The sequence below is a fragment of the Ursus arctos genome, unplaced genomic scaffold (genome assembly GCF_023065955.2).
Source record: "Ursus arctos isolate Adak ecotype North America unplaced genomic scaffold, UrsArc2.0 scaffold_9, whole genome shotgun sequence".
NCBI classification, from domain to species: domain Eukaryota; kingdom Metazoa; phylum Chordata; class Mammalia; order Carnivora; family Ursidae; genus Ursus; species Ursus arctos.
Window position 1 is genome coordinate 71,421,517 of NW_026623111.1, and position 18,345 is coordinate 71,439,861.

General features: G+C 36.1%; 1 protein-coding gene across 6 annotated transcripts in view; it reads left to right on the plus strand.

Annotated features, from left to right (window-relative positions):
* The window catches only part of CCSER1 (coiled-coil serine rich protein 1), a 1,292,599-nt gene that overhangs the window by 716,480 nt on the left and 557,774 nt on the right, over positions 1-18,345 (plus strand). For 2 of the 6 annotated variants that reach the window (XM_048211978.2, XM_026509720.4), the window contains one exon: positions 6,778-7,890. The exons of 3 other annotated variants lie outside the window; for them this stretch is intronic. In XM_048211978.2, the coding sequence (XP_048067935.1) occupies positions 6,778-6,837 (60 nt within the window). In that variant the 3' untranslated portion in view covers positions 6,838-7,890. Of the gene's footprint in view, positions 1-3,627; positions 4,006-6,777; positions 7,891-18,345 lie in introns of those variants that run through there. One more of the 6 variants, XM_048211979.2, reaches the window with a different exon arrangement.

Here is an 18,345-nt window from a genome sequence, read left to right on the forward strand (position 1 = left end):
GCTTCCTAGACCAGCTAAGAGAGCAAAATTCCCTATTTGGAGACAACCAAATTGGAAGAAAAAATCCAAGAGAGCCATTCGGTGGCTATCATTCCTCTGAGCTTAACATACATGGATGGCAAGGTTATTTACAAAAAAAAATCATATTTTGATCATGGATTTCTGGCTATGTTCCTTCCACTTACTGAAAATTCGGCCCAGTGGGCTATTTGGTGGTACAGAAATAGGATTTCCCATTATACACAAATTTAGCACAATACAACTTACACATACGCACCAAAACAGATCTGTTCCAAATTCCAAATAAACCTGCGGTTATCAAGTCCCTTTTAATTTCTCTCCAAAGCTGCACCTTCCTAATGGGAAAAGCATGGGCAGCGAAACAAAAGCACACAGTGCTTCACAAAGGAGAACCTTGTACTGGGATGGACTTACCTGGTCCAGAAGCTCATCAGCTGCAGCAAGAAGAGAAACCGGCAGTTGGCGGCAGTTGGGAATCTGCAGGGAGTTTCCCCAAGACAGAAACAGTCTCAGCAGCTATCTGCTGGTTCCCTCTGGTGGAATTCCTCCCGAAGCCAACTAGCCCTGAGCAGCTAATCTGTGGTCATTCAGCGAACTAGCTCGGCAAACAAATGAGTAAACCCTGGTGTGCTGCTGCAGCCAGCGACTTCATCTGCCTAACTACAGATGAGCCCTGGCACTGCCACAGCCAGCCGCTCTGCCTTGGGATTCCCAGGGGGAACTGGGTTCCGCGGGGGTGCTGGCTTACCAAAATTTGTTTCCAAAACCCAAGTTCAGCGTCCTATCCAGAAGGCCAGAACTCAAGAGTGTTGATTGAAGAGGAATATGAACTTTATTTAGGAGGCTGTACATCTGGGGAGAAGGTGAACTCTTGTCCAAAGGCCAACTTCAAGGTTTCTCCCCGGCCTAGGGATTTTAAAAGGGGTTTAGGGCCGTTAATCGGTAAAGGGGATGCAGTGGTCCGTAATATTTCTTGATTATGTGCAGGTTCGATGGTGTCAGCTATAGCCATTATCTCAGTGCTTAGCAGTTGTGTAAGGGGGTCAGGTTTCCTTTTTGTGATGTGCAGAAGCGATCTGTTCTTTCTAGGAAAAAAATGCATAATTCATAGATACACAAAGAATGGTTAATTAATCATAAGGGCTAAGGATATTTGCTAAAGTTTAAAGATGACTAAGTTGGCCCAAGGGCCTGAAGCAGTTTCATAATACTCCTGTTTTTCACTTACTAATTTAAGTGACTGGATATCATTTTATCATATGGACATTTTAAACATTTTTTTATGTTCCTTTTAAATTCTTTTTTCCTTTTAAAGAACAGCATTTTCATATGGAATAATTTCCTATTAAGGGGAATTTTGAAAAATCAAAATTGTATATGGTTTTATCCTCCAGTCAGCAGTGCTATTTCTAGAAATCTACCCTAAACATACACATTCACATATACCACACAGCATTTCCATAATACTGAGCCACCCAGGTGCCCCAAGAAAAAAATATTTTGAAGTGATTTGGACCCATTCTCTGGTTGCATTGCCTTAGTTGGCTATAGCCTAAGGACCAAGAGAACTACAAAAAATGTAAAACTTGACTCAGTAGTAAAATTATATTACTACTATTGTAATAATTTCAGAGCTATTTTATGTATATCATAAGATTCAACTATTTAAAGCAAACGTTATTGGGGCGCCTGGGTGGCACAGCGGTTAAGCGTCTGCCTTCGGCTCAGGGCGTGATCCCGGCGATCTGGGATCGAGCCCCACATCAGGCTCTTCTGCTAGGAGCCTGCTTCTTCCTCTCCCACTCCCCCTGCTTGTGTTCCCTCTCTCGCTGGCTGTCTCTATCTATGTCAAATAAATAAATAAAATCTTTAAAAAAATAAATAAATAAATAAAGCAAACGTTATTGGTTACCCAAGGTATTGCAAGATGAGAGAAAATAAGTAGAACTATGAAAATATAAGTTAAAGAACCCTGTAATGTAATATTTAAATAGAACTATCAACATGAATTCATAAATTACTATAGAATATTTTTAGCTCTGCCTACTGAGAGTCTAAAGCAAGTCAGAAACATCTAACCTGAAACAATTCAAGCTTAAAGGCCTATCTTTCAATATATAGGAAACACAGGATTGGATGGCTATGACACACCTGACATGGTAGCCTTAAAAAATAAAGTGCCATTAAAAACTGGGGGATTGTCTTAATTAAAGAGACTAAAGAGACATCATGAAAAACTCAATTACTGAATCCACGTGGTAGCTATGCTATGCAGGTGTTAACGGTACTAGGTTTTTTATATGCTTAGAACTTTTTCCAGTAAGGCTAATCCAGTTTTAAAGATCTCAATTAAGATTCGGGGTACCTGGGTGGCTCATTTGGTTAAGCATCCAACTCTTGACCTCAGTTCAGGTCTTGATCTCAGGATTGTGACTTCAAGCCCCACATTGGGCTCCATGCTGGGTATGGAGTCTACTTTAAAATAAATAAATAGGGGCGCCTGGGTGGCACAGCGGTTAAGCGTCTGCCTTCGGCTCAGGGCGTGGTCCCGGTGTTATGGGATCGAGCCCCACATCAGGCTCCTCCACTATGAGCCTGCTTCTTCCTCTCCCACTCCCCCTGCTTGTGTTCCCTCTCTCGCTGGCTGTCTCTATCTCTGTCAAATAAATAAATAAATAAAATCTTTAAAAAAATATATTAAAAATAAATAAACAAATAAATAATAAAATAAAATAAAAATTAGAATCAAGATTTAAAATGACATTACATTCAGATGTGAGGCATGCTCCAGGACTAAATCTTGGGTTGTGCAGTTGAGTAGTAGCAATAGAAGTAGTAGTAGTAGTATTTAGTAGTAGTGTTGAAGAGCATTTGAGGAAATTTGATTAGGAGTAACTATTACAAATGAAAACCTATTGACATAGAAAGTTAGAAGCCATTAACTGGGAAAAATAAGCAGAAAGTCCAATAATTTAAAAAACAGAATGTATGGTATGATTTCATTTTGGTTTAAAAAAATGAAAATGAATATACAGAAGTCGATGGCATCACTCTGTTTGATAGGAATATGACATTTTATTTTCTTATTTCTACTTATCTTTTTTTGTCATATTTTGCAACAAACATATCTGCCTCTATAATAATTTGTAATTTCACTGTAGAAATATATTTTATTTAATAAGTTAATAATTTAATTTAATAATGTAAATTATTTTTTAAAACAAATTCTGCAGCACTGCTATAATGAATACAAAATTATGTTTGTACAATGTATTTAACTTCAAGTACTACCTCCATACAAAATAAAATAACTTGGAAATTTTTGAGGAACCGAAGTAGTAAGATACTTTGTTCTTAAATATAATTATTAAAAATATTAAATATTGGAGGAGGTTTTTTTTCCAAATTTGACAGTATATTGAATTCGTCATATTTTAAAGCGTAAGATGATTAATCTATTTTGTAAATGATTGTCTTAATTTACAATATCTCCAGAGTGGTTAATCGTAAAAAAAGAATTGTATCTTTCAAGTTTTTGTTCTTCTTATGGTGTAGTCATGGGGAAATATTTATCCTTATTAGTTGAGCTTTTGTATTTCCTTGCAGTCCTCTCCATGTTCCAGTCGCAAAAAATGACAGAGAAGTACTGGGGCTTTTTGTCCTCGCCACATGATGAGGACAACAATATTGTAAACAATTATGGCAAGAGAAATGTTAGTATCATATATTTTGGCCACATTTGTGTCTCTGGATATATTCAACCTATTAAAATATATTTCCCTTCATTTTACTAACTTTTTTAGAATATTGAAAGGTAGATCTGGGTTAGAATTTTATTAAAAATATGAATGTTAGGAGGCTTAAAATACACTGGAAAACAGAATTCCAGGTTTATAAAATACAAAAATATGACAGTGTATTCCCTCTGTCTTTTCACATTCATTCAGCTAGCATTTGGGGAACAAGTACTGAAATGTTTGTTAGTCTTAATGATTCTGCAGACTTTTTTTTTTTTTTTAACGTTTGGTTGGCAGATACATATCTGCCTCTGTGTTCGACATGTACTTAGAGTCCTGTACTTCAAAGTTCTGTGGTTCCTTTCATCTCAAGTTACTTCACCCTTTTTCATTTATACTGTTATTTAAAAAAAAATAAAAAGAGGTATCCCAGGCACTGAAATTGGAGCCATGAACAGGAGGTAGACAAATGTTAAAAAACAAAATTCAGTAGAGGGGCGCCTGGGTGGCGCAGTCATTAGGCATCTGCCTTTGGCTCAGGGCGTGATCCCAGCGTTATGGGATCGAGCCCCACATCAGGCTCCTCCGCTGGAGCCTGCTTCTTCCTCTCCCACTCACCCTGCTTGTGTTCCCTCTCTTGCTGGGTGTCTCTGTCAAATAATAAAATCTTTAAAAAAAATTTAGTAGAGTAAATATGAATATCTAATTGGCTTTATTCAGTGATTCATTAATCAAGCAATATCCCATGTACCAAAGGGAATGGAATTTTGAAGAGCTCTACAAATTAAGGCTTTTATAGGCTGAATGGGAAGTGGTGGACAAGGAAGTTTTAGCTAAAGAAAAGAAAGAATGTATTGGGCAAGGTCACCTTTCTTTGGGGGAATAGCAGGGGGTCTTGTCTTGCAGACTATCTCACTAATGCAGATCAGGACATTCCAGAATAATCTGTTGAAAATTCCACTCTTGGGAGAGGCTAAAGCTGAAATTAGGTTAGCTATTAAGTTCCAGTGGAATTTGGAAAAGTGACTCCATTTGGGAGCCTGTTGTTAAATTTCTTCATAAACCTCATATTCTAGTGATGAAGATAGACTGTACATTAGAAATTATAGAAATAAGAGAATTTCACATAGTGATAAGGATCATGATGTAAATAAGCGAAAAGGCAAGATTAAGAGGTGAATCAGGTGAAGAGGAGAGTTTACGTGTGGAAAAGACTCATCAGGGAAGACCTTTCTTTCTGAGTGTGTTGTCTTTGAGCCGTAATCTGAGTGAAGGTCAGTTGTTCACAAAACTGAAATGAGCATCTTGACATGGGGGAAATCAGAATTTGGAAAATAGTCCCCTTCCAATACTGCTTGCTGCTCTGAGACTTCCTCAGTTCGGTTTTCACCTTGTCTTCCTGCTTACAAGCTCTACACATTCTAGTCTATATAGCATCACAAATAAATCTGCAAAACAAACAAAAACCACACATACACCCCTTGCATTGTGTTTTATTTATACTTTTAAAACTCTCTCTTAATGATTCACTAAGGCTTAAAAGATAAAATTCCCATTCCTCAAGCCAGCACTCAAAGCTGCTGAAATTATACTCTTCCCTGTTTATGTTGCAAACATAAACATTTTATTCCACTTAAACTGTGCCAACGCAAATTTCTATTTCTTGTCTCTGTTGTTTAGAGTTCTGTTTTTAACCATTTTATCTGGAATACCTCTTCCCCTGTAATATATCTCTCTTTTCTAGCCTTGCTACAATTTCATACCCTTTATATGACTACCCAAACTGAGGGTTGATGGGATTTGGGAATATAGGCGAGGTTTGGTGGGGTGAGGGCCAGAGCCAACGACCAAGAAAAAATTCTTGAGATGTCTTTGGTCCAAAATGGTGGTTTATGAAAGCAGGGGGACGGTACCCATGAGCAGAAAGAGCTGCTGCACGGGAGTCTTGAGGAGTGGTGATTATATACTCCAGAGCTGGGTGAGTAGGGAAAAGGGAGGTTTCAAAAGAACTTTCATATGCTAAAAAGGACCTACCTACAAGATACCTGAGGCCTTGCCATTGTCAAGTTAAGGTTGTTTTCCCCTCTAGCAAGGCATTCACATTTAGTTGGGAGATTCCTGGCAGAAAGTCACACATGTCCCACCCAGGAGTGGGGGGGAGGGAGGTTGAGGGGGAGTCAGTTTATGCTTTGTCTTCAGCTAGTCTTCTGCTCCCTCGTCAGGGGTGATTTCTCTTTCCCTAGAATTATGTCAGCAGTTATCAGTCCTGTATAACTTACTATCTTGTAGTTGTTAGTTAATACAAATTCTCATCAGTTTTATATATTGACATATAACCTATCTTATCACATGTCAGTCTTGTAGTATGGCTTATCTTTTTTATATTCATTTATATCCAACTAAATTCTACATTCCTTAGGGGCAGGTGTATTCTATACTTCTTGGATTGTGTATTTCTTTTTATACATATTGTCTGCACAGTAGTTTCTCTTTTTTTCTTTTTTGAAGGTGAAAGATTTTGAAATGTTTTACTTCCTATAGCTTAAAACTATAATAAAGTATAGAGGTTAAAAAAATAACAATTGCTGGAGTTTTGTGTTTAGGACTTTGGGTGGTGACTATGCTTTAGAAATACGTCAGAAGAAACATGTGAGATTTACCTATTACTGAATTACCTACTTTTCTTTAAGTCATTTTACTTGAGAAATACATAAAAGAAAAGTTGTGTAAAACTTTTTTTTTTTTTAACTCACGAAACCAAAGGAAATCATAAAATTTTGCCGATTAATCTTCCCTCTTTTACCTTGTGTAAAACATATTTAATTGGAAGTCGGAAACCTGTAAGCGTTACTAATAACGAAATAGGAATTTTGACTTAGAAAATCACCAGTAAAAGTTGTCAGTCTGTGTTTTAAGTGTTTATATGTCTTAAATCTTCATACTAAATAAAATTTCATTTCATTTCATTTCATTAATTTGATGTCATTCATTTATTTACTTTTGTTTTCTTCTTTTCAAGGCCCTGTGGAATCCTACATGCACTGAAGGTTTATTTAAACCAGTACATATTTCAACCTAGGTGAAATCATTTGACCATAAGCAATGTATCACCCATCTGTGACATGTTAAATATTAAATAAAATCAACTTTCCATCATTCCAAATGTTAGCTATTTCTCAGAGTATGTAATACAGAAATGTTTCCATTCCAAATATTTCATACTTTCTGCATTTGTACACAGTTGCATAAAAAAACTGATAGATGAAGATTGAACTCACATATTCTTACTGTATTTTGACAACAAAAAAGACTTATTTAAAAATCATCTCTATATGCAAGATATTTCTCAATGTAACATTCCACTTGGCAATGCACATTTTTTGTTCAACCTTGTCATCCACATTCTTTGTCTCTGTGGTAGTAGCCTTCGTTTAATTTCACCACATACTCTATGCACATTAGGTAAGTTTGAAGACAGTACTAATTTCTCCAATCTGAGGGGGACAGTTCCTACTGAAGAACTAAATTATCTCTCTTTCTCTTGTATTGAAATCAAAAGATGTAAGCAGTATGTCTTCAAATGAAATGAATAACGAAGAGTCTTATTCCAGCTACAGAAAGTCAAAAACCTGTATTTATATCTCCAAACATGTAAAAGAAAGTTTATTGGATACTGACTGACCTCCTATTAAGGGAAGTTTCTTGAATGTGTCATGAAAGAACACTTGTCTCCTGGACTTGGCATCGCTGCCTGATATCTGCGCGTCCCTGTTTATTGCCTTTCTCTAATAGCTCACTTTAATTATTAAATGGCCAGGTGGCAACAAGGCACTCTTGAATGTTGTAGTTTATTGCAAGGGTAAGTGACACAGCCCAGAAGTGGTTCAGTGCTATGGGCAGGGTGCAAGGGCAACAGAAGAGTCACAGAGCTAAGGAGAAGAAAGCAGGTTTTACGGAGTTCTCTATATTTTGCAAAGAGGCAATGAAATAATTGTAATTGTAGTAACATTCATCTATATGTTATAAAATTTCTTAAATTATTCAAGTCATGTAATGTAATATGAATGATCAAATGCTGGGTTTAAACCATGGTGTTAAAATAAAATTATAAGTGTATTTATTTACATGAAAACATTGTACGTGTCCTTGTTGACTTTGCCCCTTAATGCATCCTTTTTATAACCTAAGATAAAAAAAAAAAAAACTTTTTTGTTTCTCTAACAGTTTTCTATAGTTTGTTTTGTAATCCTATTCTTATCTCTTCCTTTTTATGGTCCTATTTTATATTTGAAATCTTTAAATGTAGATAAGGTAAGAAACTCCATCACCTACAATACTGCACTCACCCAGTAAAGATTTTTATCAACGTGAATGGTCAATATCATTTTAAAGAAGAAGAAAGAATTTAATTAACAATATTTTGACTAAGATGCAAAGAAAAAAAACTTGTATTATTAGCTAGATTAAGTCAATAAAGAAAGGTACTTTTTTCCTTAAAAGCAATGTAGCAGAAACTGTCAATACAGAAAAAAAAAAAAAACCCACTTAACCTCAAATGGTACAATTTCAAGATTGTTTTTTAACATCAGTGAGGCATTTCAGTGCTGCTTCCTTGGAAACCATTCTCTCTCACTTTGTTTTTAATGGAACTTGGGCAGAATATATATCAATGAAAATGTTTACTGGTTAATAATTTTACTTTCATGAGGAAATGTATTCAGACTTTCTCATGTTTATTATATTATTTGACCATTTAACTATTAAAATATATTTGATTACATTGAAAGTGAATTAAAAAAAATTGAGGTATTGTCATTGTTTTTAAAAAAGTGTGCAAGAACCATTGTAATTACTGTATCGTATTCCAGGGTGTTACAAAGCAAGGCTGGTAGTTGACAGTAGGCATCAGAGTACATCTGATAGTTGCGAATAATGCAACTTCAGTGTTTATTGCTGAAAGGAAGCATTATGTTTCCCTGTATGTTTCTCTGAAATACTCTAACAGTCACTAACTCAAAATAAGAGAATATTTATTTTCCTAATAAGGAAAGTGGGATTTGAAGAGGTTAAGTGCCTTTCTCAAGTTCATGTAACTTCTAAACAATATCAAAGTCCTAGATTGTGCTCAGCGTTCCACTTCAAAGTCAGGATTTTGTTTTATTTCTCTGATTTCAGAATACTGATCGCATAACGGCAAAGCTCAATACAAATTATCTGGATTATACACATATATAGATAATTGTATATTGTGTCTATATTACATGTGATTAAAGATTGAATTACTCTGAAATCTGCATTATGGACTAGGGATAATTGTGTGAATACCTAATTCTCTAAGATATATAACCTATGAGCCAAAGAAATAATTTTATGATAGTTATTTATCCAAATACAGAGAAGTGCTTGGAAGGGAAACTATGGCCACTTTTCCTAGATATTTTAACGATTATTAACACATGTTATCTATAGTTGAAATCATGAAAATTTAATTTGTCATGTCATGTTAAATGTTTTTATTTATTCATATTGAAAAATATAGGCAGCTTATTCCCAGTTAGATTTTTGACATACAGCTGCTTTTATTTTTAAATGAAGAGCCTAAAGTAAGTTTATATGTTATGATACACCTAAGATTTTGTTATAACTCACATAACTTCCTTGCCGAAGTTTTTGAAATGGTGTCATTTATCATAATTTCCTAAATTTGATCTTGTTTTAAATGGGTGTTTATTTAGAAAACAAAATATACTTTCTTTTCTGTCTTTAACTTGCTGCTAGAGGTGGGAATGTCCAAATTTAACAAAAAGATGCTTGTAATGTTGCTGTATTTTGTGCCTATTTGTCCTTACAAGAAATCCAAATATAGTTCTGTGCTATCTTAACATATATTTTTTTTCTTGAAATATAGTCGATACACAATGTTACATTAGTTTCAGGTGTACAACTTTGTGTTTCGGTAACTCTATGTGTTATGCTATGCTCACCACAATTGTAGCTACCGTCTGTCACCATGCAATGCTATTATAATACCATTGACTATTCCTTATTCCAGGGACATATTCATTCCAAAACTGAAAGACTGTATCTCCCACTGCCCTTCACCCATTTTGTCCTTCCCCCACCCCCCTCCCCTCTAGTAACCATCAGTTCTCTGTATTTATGGGTCTGTTTCTGCTTTTTGTTTGTGTATTCATTTGTTTTGTTTCTTAGAGTCCACATTTAAGTGAAATTATATAGTATTTGACTTTCTTTGTCTGACCTATTTCATTTACCAGATCTATCCATGTTGTCACAAATAGCAAGATCCATTCTTTTTTATGGCTGAGTAATATATTCCTCTGTGTGTGTGTGTGTGTGTGTGTGTGTGTGTGTGTGTGTGTGTCTGTGTGCGCGTCTGTGTGTGTAGCACATCTCCTTTTTCTGTGCATCTATTGATGGTCACCGGGTTTCTTCTGTATCTTGGCTATTCGTAAACAATGCTGCAGTAAACATAGGGGTGCATATATCTTTTTAAATTAATGTTTTTGTTTTCTTTGGGTAAGTACCCAGTAGTGGAATTACTGGATCATAAGGTATTTCTATTTTTAATTTTATTTTACTTTCATTTCAGCATGGTTAACATACTGTTATAGTAGTTTCAGGTATAAACTTCTGTTTTTAATTTTTTGAGGAACCTCCATACTGTTTTCCACAGTGGCTGTACCAAGTTACATTCCCACCAACAGTGCAAGAGAGTTCCTCTCCCTCCACATCCTCACCAGCACTTGCTATTTCTTGTCTTTTTGATCTAGCCATTCTGGCAGATATGAGACAGTATCTCAGTGTGGTTTTGATTTGCATTTCCATGATGATTAATGATGTTAGGCATTTTTTCATGTGTCTGCTGGCCATCTGTGTGTTTCCTTTGGAAAAATGTCCAGTCCTCTGACTATTTTTAATTGGATTATTTGTGGTTTTTTGGTGTTCAGTTGTTTAAGTTCTTTATATAGTGTGAATATTAACCTCTTATTGGATATATAATTTATGAAAATCTTCTACCATTGAGGAGGTCACCTTTTGATTTTGTTGATGGTTTCTTTTGCTGTGCAAAAGCTTTTTATTTTGATGTAGTCCCAATAGTTCATTTTCCCTTTTGTTTCTCTTACTTGAGGAAACATATCCAGAAAAAATGTTTGAATGTCTGATGTCCAGGAAATGATTGCCTATGTTTTTTTCCAGGCGTTGTATGTTTTCACATCTCACATTTAGGTCTTTAATGCATTTTGAGTTTATTTATTTTAAGATTTTATTTTTGAATAATATCCACATCCAACATGGAGCTCTCACAGCCCTGAGATAAAGAGCTGCATGCTCCACTGACTGAGCCAGCCGTGCAACCCCATTTTAAGTTTATTTTTGTGTGCGGTGTAAGAAAGTGGTCCAGTTTCTTCATTTGCATATAGCTGTCCAGTTTTTTCAGCATAATTTATTGAAGAGACTGTCTTTTTCCCATTGTACGTTCTTGCCTCCTTTGTTGTAGACTAATTGACCATCTAAGCATGGTTTTATTTCTGGGCTCTCCATTCTGTTCTGTTGATTAATGTGTTTTTTGCCAACACCATACTGTTTTGATTATTACAACTGTGTAGTATATCTTGAAATCTGGAATTGTGATATCTCCAATTTTGTTCTTTTTCAGTATTGCTTTGGTTATTCAAGGTCTTTTGTGGTTTCATACAAATATTAGGATTATTAAAATGCTGTTGGTATTTGATTACATTGAACTGTAAGGTGGCTTTGATTAGTATGGACATCCTAACAATATTAGTTCTTCCAATCCATGAGAATGGTATATCTTTTCATTTTGTTTTTATGTGATCTTCAGTTGTTTTCATTAGTATTTTGTAATTTTCAGAGTATAGGTCTTTCATCTCCTTGGTTGGGTTTATTCTAGGTATTTTATTCTCTTTGCTGCAATTCTAAATGGAATTGTTTTCTTAATTTCTCTTTTACTTTGTTGTTAGTATATAGAAACAGAGCTGATTTCTGTGTATTTATTTTGTGTCCTGCAACTTTACTGATTTCATTTATTATTTCTAGTAGATTTTTTGTGTAGTCTTTAGAGTTTTGTATGTATAGTATCATGTCATCTGCAACATGTGACAGTTCAACTTTTCCTTTTCCAATGTGGATGCCTTTTAGTTCTTTTGGTTGTCTGACTGCTGTGGCTAGGACTTCTGATACTATGTGAATAAAAATGGTAAGAGTGAACATCCTTGTCTTGTTTCTGATCATAGAGAAAAAGATTTCAGCTTCTCACCATTGAGTATGAGATCAACTGTGTGTTTTTTACATATGGCTTTCATTATGTTGACGTGTGTTCCCTCTAAATCCATTTTGTTGAGAGTTTTTAATCATGAATGGATGTTGAGTTTTGTCTAATGCTTTTTTCTGCATCTACTGAGATGATATTTTTATCCTTCATTTTGGTGATGTGGTAAATCACGTTAATTGTTACGCAAATATTGAATTATCCTTGCATCCCTGGAATAAATCCTATTTGATCATGGTGAATGAATTTTTTAATATATTTTTTTAAAGATTTTATTTATTTATTTGACAGAGAGACAGCCAGTGAGAGAACAAGGGGAGTGGGAGAGGAAGAAGCAGGCTCCCAGCGGAGGAGCCTGATGCGGGGCTCGATCCCATAACGCCGGGATCACACCCTAAACCGAAGGCAGACGCTTAACGACTGAGCCACCCAGGCGCCCCTTAATGTACTGCTGAATGTGATTTGCCAATATTTTGTTGAGGATTTTGCATCTGTGTTCGTTACAGATATTGGCCTATAGTAATATATACACACAAACACACACACACACACACACACACACACATATATATATATATAAAATTTTTTCGTGTCTTTGTCTGGTTTTGGTATGAAGGTATTGCTGACCTCATAGAATATATTTGGAATCTTTCCTTCTAATGTTTTGGAATAGTTTGAGGAGAAATAGTTATTGACTGTTCTTTAAATGTTTGGTAGAATTCACCTGCGAACACATCTGAAAAGAATGTGTATTCTGCCTTTTGTACATGTTTGTTAAGTCCACCTGGTCTAATGTATCACTCAGAGACACTGTTTCCTTATTGATTTTCTGTCTGGATTATATATGCATTGATGTAAGTCAGGTGTTAATGCCCTATGTATAGTTGTCCCTTGTGAAGATGATGGCTAACTGGCCAGAGTTGTGATTGGGCTGGGCTGGTGTCCCAAGGTACTCTATGCTGGGGTTCCCCTGTTTTCATGGCCACAGCTGAAGTGGGCATAAGATAAGGCAGTCTCTGGGATCTTGGTGTAGAGGATACCCTAGCAGGACAGCCAAAGCTGAAGTAAGCATGAACCAGAATCCATGTATTGGGAGCCTGGTGGGATAGCTGAAGCAGAAGTATTTGCAAGCTGGGGTATCCAAGGGTGCTCAGTGCAGGGGAAGCATTGGTGAGGCATCTGGAGCCAAAGTAGGTGTGAACCAGGAGGTCCTGGAGCACTCCTTGCTGGAGGGCCCTAGCAAGCTGTCTGGACCTAAAGTGGTGCAGGCCTGGAGTGGTTCAGAGTGCTCTGCACCTGTGTCACCTTGGTGTGATGGCTGGAGTTGTAGTGAGTGCTGAAAAGGGGTGTCCCTGTGTCTGCCACACTGGGGCTTCCTTGGTGGGACTGCTGGGGCTGGTGTGGTCCAGGGGCCCAGGGCTCACGGAGGTGGTAGGCCAGCTGGAGTGCCCAGACCATACTCCTGTCCTTACTATCAAGGTGGAGGGGGAACATAAACCGTGGCGCTTACCAGCTTTTCCAACCCAGAGAGAGTTCCAACGATCCCCTCTCCATTTGGCATGGTTCTGGGGTTAGTTTCTCTATATTCTAGCTGTTGGTTGGTTAGTTAGTTAGTTAGTTAGTTAGTTAAACACTCGTGTTTTGTTTGTTTGTTTGTTTGTCCTCCAGGGTGTCTGGAGATGATATGAGCTAGGGGCCTGGGTCTTGCTAGGTGGCAGCTAAGTATGGTGCCTGGACCTGCTCCCATCTGCACGATCAAGCTATAGGAGGAATGTAAACCCATAATATTCCAGCAGTTCCCCCTCTATTTGGTAAAGTCCCAGGGCTGCATATTCTATATATTAGTTGCTTTTCTACAATATGGCCTTTTTTTCTGTGCCCCAGGGCAGACAAATCTGTTCCAGTCCCCTCAGTAATATCCCTCCTCACAACATTTCAGAGGGTTGAAGGTAGGAGTTTCCTTACTTACCATGTCTTTGTCTCTCCTGCCATTGTCTGTGGTCTTTTGTGCAGAAGCTTCAGTCGGCCCTCACTTCTTCAGGAGGAATTGCTCTATAAATAGGTGTAGACTTGGTGTGTCTGTGGAAAAAAGTACGTTCAGGGCCTTCCTGTATTGGCATCTTATACCTCTTAACATCTTATGTATGATTACTGTTTCTAAAAAAAAAATCTGTCTTGGTGCTTTTTTTGGTAACAGTAATTACCATTATAATACACTGGCAACTTAAAAAAAAAACTATAGCAAACTAACTCATATTTTCAAACATAGGAAAATTTATTTGCTACGGTTGGAACAATGATCGATTGACATATGTATCCTCCATTGAAAAGAGCTATTATTTTTTATATTAATAAACATTAGGAACTGTTAGAATGTTCTGTGCCTTCCATGATGATGTCTGTTACTTATCTGAATTTGTGTAATACATTTATAACATTAATTGCATTGGAGAAGAATAGGATAGGCTGTAAAATAAGAGGAAAAGACCAAGATGTAAGCACCTTCCTTATTTTTTACCTCAAACCAAACATCCTATCTTTGGATATTCTCTTCTATTTTGTGAACACTTTTCTCTGCTTGTCGGTTTTCCTCTGTGAGTGGTATATGTTGTTACACATACAGGAAGTTGATGAACAGGAAGCTCAAAGGATGAAGTATTTTCTGGTGACTGTTTCTAGTGTCTGAAAGATATTCATTGAATGTTTATTTTATAAACATCATGATTCAGTTATGCCCACATGCATATATGAAATGGGGAATGCCTTATTTTAAAGTTATCTTTTTAAAAAAGGAACTTGATAAGATGAAGGCAATTAGTAGGTTGCATAAGCATGCCTCAGGAAGAAGGGAAGAGCTTCCTGAGTCCTGGGAACATCAATGATGAATGAATGCTAAGTGGATTCTGAAGGAAGAAAGCAATTACTGCAGGAAAAGTAAAATCATTGTAAAATCTTTTCTCTAAGATTTCTTTAAGTTTTCATTTTATTTATTTATTTATTTAATTTATTTATTTAGATAAGACTCAGGGGATGAAAGAAATAACCTGTTCCCCCATAAGGAAAAATAGCCAATAACTTAAGCTTTGATAAACAGTCTGGAAGATCTGTGTACTAATAAATTTTGAATATAGTGATAATTGAGAGAAAATAAATGTCATGTCAAGTTCTACTCAAGTTCTTCATGAAAGTTTCTTCTTCATAGGGCTGGCAAGATTTCTGACCCAAGAAGAGATTTACTTCTACTTTTTTCCACTAAGAATAGCAGAGTAAACTTGAAAGAACAAGTAACTTCACTTAGCAATACATTTTCTACACAAATTTTAATTTTCATTACCTCATCATGGTTTGCATGTTTTAAGAAGTTATTGTGTCTTTGTAGATTTAGGGTTCCATTTATATTTTGATACAGTTTTTATACAATTTTATGATTTATGTTGTTTGAGGTCTCTATCATCTGACTGCCATTTGTTTGTAGCCCCATGAACCCTGAAATTAATGACGAGTCTCTTGAAAACTACCCCATACATTTCAGCAATGCAAATACAACACAAGTAAGCATTTATATATATGTAAACAAATACTAAATATTGTTTTTCTAACACTTTGCTCTCAGAATGTAAGCTTTAGAAACCCCAAAACACTTTTTTTATTCATTTGATATAAAAAATAAAAAGCATCTAGTAGAATGTCATGTAGATTTTACACATTAGCAACTTGTCATGGGTTTTTCAATAAAAAAGAATATGTGATATCTGATAAGCTAACACAAAGGATCAGAGTCTCCAGTTAGACTCACACAAATCATAGATCTTACCCAATATCAGGCTTTACTAATAATTTCAAAGGTTTTGGCAATCAAGTGCAGATGAAAGAGGGACAGTCTGGGATGTTGAGGGCAGCTCTTCAAACTCTTTCACCCTGAACTGAACACCTACCCTCTAGTCCAGAATAGTAGATCAGATAGCCAAGTGAGGTTTTGTGGAGTTACTTACACAGCAGAAAGAATGTTTCATTCGTGAAACTTCTCCATTTTATATTCCAACAATGACATTTTTCAAAGAGGCCCATGTTCATAAATCCATAGATTTTTAAGTTTATTTTTCAAATCAATCCTTAATCAGGGACATCTATTAAAATTTCCATAGTTAAGGGACCCTCTCCTAGCAAGTATTATTAGTTTATTTTCTTAGAGATCTAGTTTTTATGTCCATAAGATCAAACAGAGTTACCTCTCCTCTTCTCCTTCCCTGGAGAAAAGTCAGTTGCTTTAATTCCTCCTTCTCACCTGTTCCATTTCCACCATTTACTGAGAAGGATACTCTATTGGAATGGAATGGCAAACTCAGTCTCCTGGATTTTTCGTTTCTCTTTAATTGTTTAAAAAAAAAAGCCTTTTAAGAAAAAGTTTATCTGACTGAGATTGCAATTATTTTTGTTTTTTCTTCTGTGTTTTGGATGTTCCAAAACACAGTTTGAGGCAAGAGATAGAAGATTGCTTTGCTTTTCTTGGAGGATATCTTTTTGTTTCCTTTTATTTTTCACTTAAGGCAAACTTTCAGGAATTGCACTTTTTGAAAATCAAGAATTTCATGATTGGAGGGAAAAAAGTAAAATTCCTTTAAAAAGATAACACTGTGTGTCAACTATACTCAAACAAAAAAACAAAACCAAAAATAACTTTGAAAAAAATTCTCTGAATGTGTGCTGTAATATACTATAACATAGAAGAGAAGAGCTAGTTATTTAGCTCTTATAATTTTGAAATTATAAATATTTACTTGTTTTATTCTTTGGTTCCATTTGCTATTTATACAAAATTATTCATGCTGCGGACGCCTAGGTGGCTCGGTCAGTTAAGCATCTGCCTTCAGCACAGGTCATGATCCCGGAATCCAGGGATCGAGGCCCACATCTCGCTCCCTGCTCAGCGGGGAGCCTGCCTCTCACCCTGCTCATGCTCTCTCTCCCTCTCTTTCTCTCAAATAAATAAATAAAATCTTTAAAAAAAAAATTACTCATACTAGAGCAATGATTACAATAGAGTGTATGCTTTCTTTGTTTTCTTCTTCTAGTTACACTATATGTAGTTTATTTCATATTTTACTGAATATAAAATACCTGGTCTTAAGATATTTTGGATGTAGGTTTATTTCTGTAAAATGTCTATTCTTTTTATACTTCATTTCCTCCACTTAGTGTGTATCAAAAGTACTGTAGAAAAATTCCCATAAGAGAAAACACATATAAGAAAAACTGAATCTAACATTTGCAGCGTGATTTGTATGTTCTCCTGCTGTTTCACAAACAGACTGTGTAATTTCTACCCTCAAGTCTCAGTGCCTTTACTCACATCAGTCCCTTAACCACTGGAGCTATTTCTTCTCTCTTGCTTGTTCATATGAAGAGGAAAACAAGTTCCATATTCCCCATTCCACCCCAACATATTACCTGACTTCTTTAGGCATAATTGAGCTCCATCTTCTTTAAAGCACTCTGTAGTTCAATAATGGCTAACATTTTTGGCTCTTACTATATGTCAAGTGCTGTTCTCAAGGCTTTACATATTTTAAATATTTTAAACCTCACAAAAGTCTTGGAGCTAGCTACTCTTATACCCTTTTGCAAGCAAGAAAACTGAAATATAGGGAAATTAAGTAACTTACCCAAATCACACTACCTAGAAAGCTGCTAAGCTGCATTTAAGCATAGGTTCTCTGGACCCAGAGCCCATGCTGTAAAGTACACTTCTCTGTAGACTTGTAGGTGATTCGTGGTACACTTGAACTTATCTGTGGGTATTTTATGTGTGCTACTCTTTTTTTTTTTTTTTCAAGATTTTATTTTATTCGACAGAGATAGAGACAGCCAGCAAGGGAGGGAACACAAGCAGGGGGAGTGGGAGAGGAAGAAGCAGGCTCATAGCGGAGGAGCCTGATGTGGGGCTCGAACCCATAACGCTGGGATCACGCCCTGAGCCCAAGGCAGACGCCTAGCCACTGTGCCACCCAGGCACCCCTCATGTATGCTACTCTTATCACCCCAACCACAGTATTAGCTCTTTAAAATTAAGAACATGTTGTCTTATAGGATTTATCAATTCTCTTTAAAGATGGTGAGGGGGTGAGGAGTGGTTAGAGGTAATATAATTCAACCTTCTTGCTTTACAGATTTACTGAAGTAACTTAATAGAAAATGGATTCAAAAAGTTTACTTATCCAGAATCAGGACAGAAAATTTATTGGAGAATAGACTGAAGTGCTATTTTGGGGTTTTTTG